The sequence below is a fragment of the Myotis davidii genome, unplaced genomic scaffold (assembly GCF_000327345.1).
Source record: "Myotis davidii unplaced genomic scaffold, ASM32734v1 scaffold2863, whole genome shotgun sequence".
Classification (NCBI taxonomy): Eukaryota; Metazoa; Chordata; class Mammalia; order Chiroptera; family Vespertilionidae; genus Myotis; species Myotis davidii.
Window position 1 is genome coordinate 297,510 of NW_006294115.1, and position 2,828 is coordinate 300,337.

Here is a 2,828-nt window from a genome sequence, read left to right on the forward strand (position 1 = left end):
GGTGGATGGTGGCAGCCCCTGCGCTGGCCGCGTGGAGATGCTGGAGCCCGGCCAGTGGGGGTCTCTGTGTGACGACACGTGGGACCTGGAGGACGCCCACGTGGTGTGCAGGCAGCTGAGCTGCGGCTGGGCCATCCAGGCCCTGCCCGGTTTGCACTTCGCCCCCGGCCGAGGACCCATCCACCGGGACCAGGTGAACTGCTCCGGGACCGAGGCCTACCTGTGGGACTGCCCGGGGCGGCCTGGAGAGCGCTACTGTGGCCACAAGGAGGATGCTGGCGTGGTGTGCTCAGGTCAGTGGGTGACGCCTCTGCACCCCTGTCCTCCACCAGCACGCACTGTGGGCCTCCTGGGCGCCAGGCCTGGCGTTCGTGCTGGAGAGATTGTCCCTGTCCTGGCATGGCCACTGTCCAGGAGGGAGGATGAGACCAGACCAGCATAACCCCAGGCAATGAGTGGTAAACGCTCTCAGAGAGAAAGCCAGGGGAAGCTTAGAGGCAGCGGGCACCCCAGAGCCGGAGGGATAAACGCACCCACATCTTAGGGGGAGGCTCTTCCTGAGGGGAGGTAGTCACCTGGTCGGAGCAGCACGGGAAAACGGAGGCAGGGAGGCCCTGAGGAGGCTGCTGGCCCAGAGGAGGCCATGAAGTTCTGGTCCAGCCAATGCTTCTCTATAACGTGCACAGGAACTGGCGGGAAGGAGGGTCTCGTTAAATGTAGATTCTGATTCCGTGGTTCTGGGACACGACCTGAGAGTCTGCATTTTTCACAAGATCCTGTAACCAAACCCAGGCTCAGCTGCCTCTTTCCACAAAAGCCAAACTCGCGAGACAGGCGCTGGTGAGAAGGAAATAGGTTTATTCAAGTGCCGGCCACCTGAGAAGATGGGGACTCTTGTCCCAAAGCCCATCTTAACATCTTAGTGTGGGCAGAGGCTTTTATAAGGAGGGAGAGAGAAAGCGGGGGGGGTGGGGTGGGGGATGTGGACAGGCAGGCAGTGTCCCTGCTGGTCCCAGTATGGATGTTCATGGTCAGCGTCCTCGAGTGGCCATCTGGTTTTCTGAGGCCCTGAGGTCAGGTGCTCCTTAGGTTCCTGCAGGAACCGACACTGCTGATCTGTAAACGATACTGAGAAAACTTCAACATGCAGACTCCAGTGTGGATACAAAAGTCAGGTTAGAGCAGTGGTGGGCAAACTTTTTGACTCGAAAAACTTCAACATGCAGACTCCAGTGTAGATACAAAAGTCAGGTTAGAGCAGGGGTGGGCAAACTTTTTGACTCGAGGGCCACAGTGGATTCTTAAACTGGACCGGAGGCCGGAACAAAAGCATGGATGGAGTGTGTGTGTGAACTAATATAAATTCAAAGTAAACATCATTACATAAAAGGGTGCGGTCTTTTTTTTTTTAGTTTTATTCATTTCAAACGGGCCGTAGTTTGCCCACGGCTGGGTTAGAGTCACCAGCTGTGCTTAGGATGTACTAAGATGGTAGAAGTAGAGGGTAGTCATTGCCCATTACAATCCAGGTGACGCTGCTGCTACCGGTCCACGGGCCACACTTTGAGTAACAGAGACGTAGGAGCTAGAGCAGACGGGGAGGAGAGGAGGAGAGGAGCTGGCAGACGCCGGACAGGGCTCACGCGCGTGGAGACTGACCGGCTGTGGGCTGTTTGGGTTGTGGGTCTGGGCTGGTGGGGCTTTGGGCCTAACGGATCCTGACCTGACCTCTCTCTCCCCGCTCTTGCTCTCCACAGAGCACCAGACCTTGCACCTGACGGGGGGCACCGACCGCTGCGAGGGGCAGGTGGAGGTGCACTTCCGTGGGGCCTGGAACACGGTGTGCGACAGCGAGTGGTACACCTCGGAGGCCCAGGTGCTCTGCCGGGCCTTGGGCTGTGGCAGCGTGGCCGGGATACCCAGGGGGCTGCCCCACTCCCTGCCGGGCCGGATGTACTACTCGTGCCAGGGCGACGAGCCCACCCTCTCGGACTGTGCGTGGCGGTTCAACAACTCCAACCTGTGCAGCCAGTCGAAGGCAGCCAGGGTCCTCTGCTCAGGTACCCGTGCCCCCCACAGGTGTGAACCAGGAATTCCACCTGAATCCACAGTGTGGACTAGATGGGGCATGATACGGCCTGGCCTTAGAGGGACCACCTCGCCCCCAGGCCCCGGCAGACGCTGCTAGCTAACCCAGGCGTCTCTCCCACAAACCCCCCACGCAGCCTCAAACCCCCCACACAGCCTCAGGACCAGGCACCGGATCTTAGGATGCGTTTTCTGTGCTGGTCCGTGGTGTCTGTGGGCTGGGGTTGGCCCAGGAGATGAAAGCTACTTGCCACCCCAGGGCTGGTGATCATAGTAAAAATCACACTAGGAGACACGAATAGTAATAACAGCCCTGACCGTGCCTGGAGCCCTGATCCTGGGCCCGGCCTCGCCAAGCGCTGGGTCTGTCTTATTTTGGCGAAGACTCACACCCACGTGGGTCCTGGGTCCTACTGACCTTCGACAGCCCGATGGCAGCGAGAGGGCACGCCGTCGCTGTCCTATGTGCCGTGACGGACTAAGTGCTGCCCAAGTAAACTCCTACGTGTCATCAGTTGTGATGATTGAGGCCATCATCCCGATTTCAGGGGGGTTAAGGTGAACACGCGGGAGGGTTAGACCCGAAGAAATGCGGTAGGACCGTGTCTGGGCCTCAGTTCCAGGCCAGGTGGATCTGACGCTAGCCACGCCCCGGGCAGCTGCGAAATCCCGGAACACCCCCGGGACCTTGGGGTCGTGCCCTCCCTTACCTGCCAAGTGCTTATGGTAACGACGAGGGT

At 59.3% G+C, this 2,828-nt stretch overlaps 1 protein-coding gene across 1 annotated transcript in view; it reads left to right on the top strand.

Annotated features, from left to right (window-relative positions):
• Position 1: 1 nt before the first annotated feature.
• CD6 (CD6 molecule) overlaps positions 2 to 2,828 on the top strand; it is a gene marked incomplete at its 5' end in the record, with an annotated part of 9,583 nt that continues 6,756 nt past the window's right edge. Inside the window, 2 exons of the mRNA XM_015566854.1 lie at positions 2 to 293; positions 1,758 to 2,060. Coding sequence (XP_015422340.1) covers positions 2 to 293; positions 1,758 to 2,060 — 595 coding nt within the window. The remainder of the gene's footprint in view (positions 294 to 1,757; positions 2,061 to 2,828) is intronic.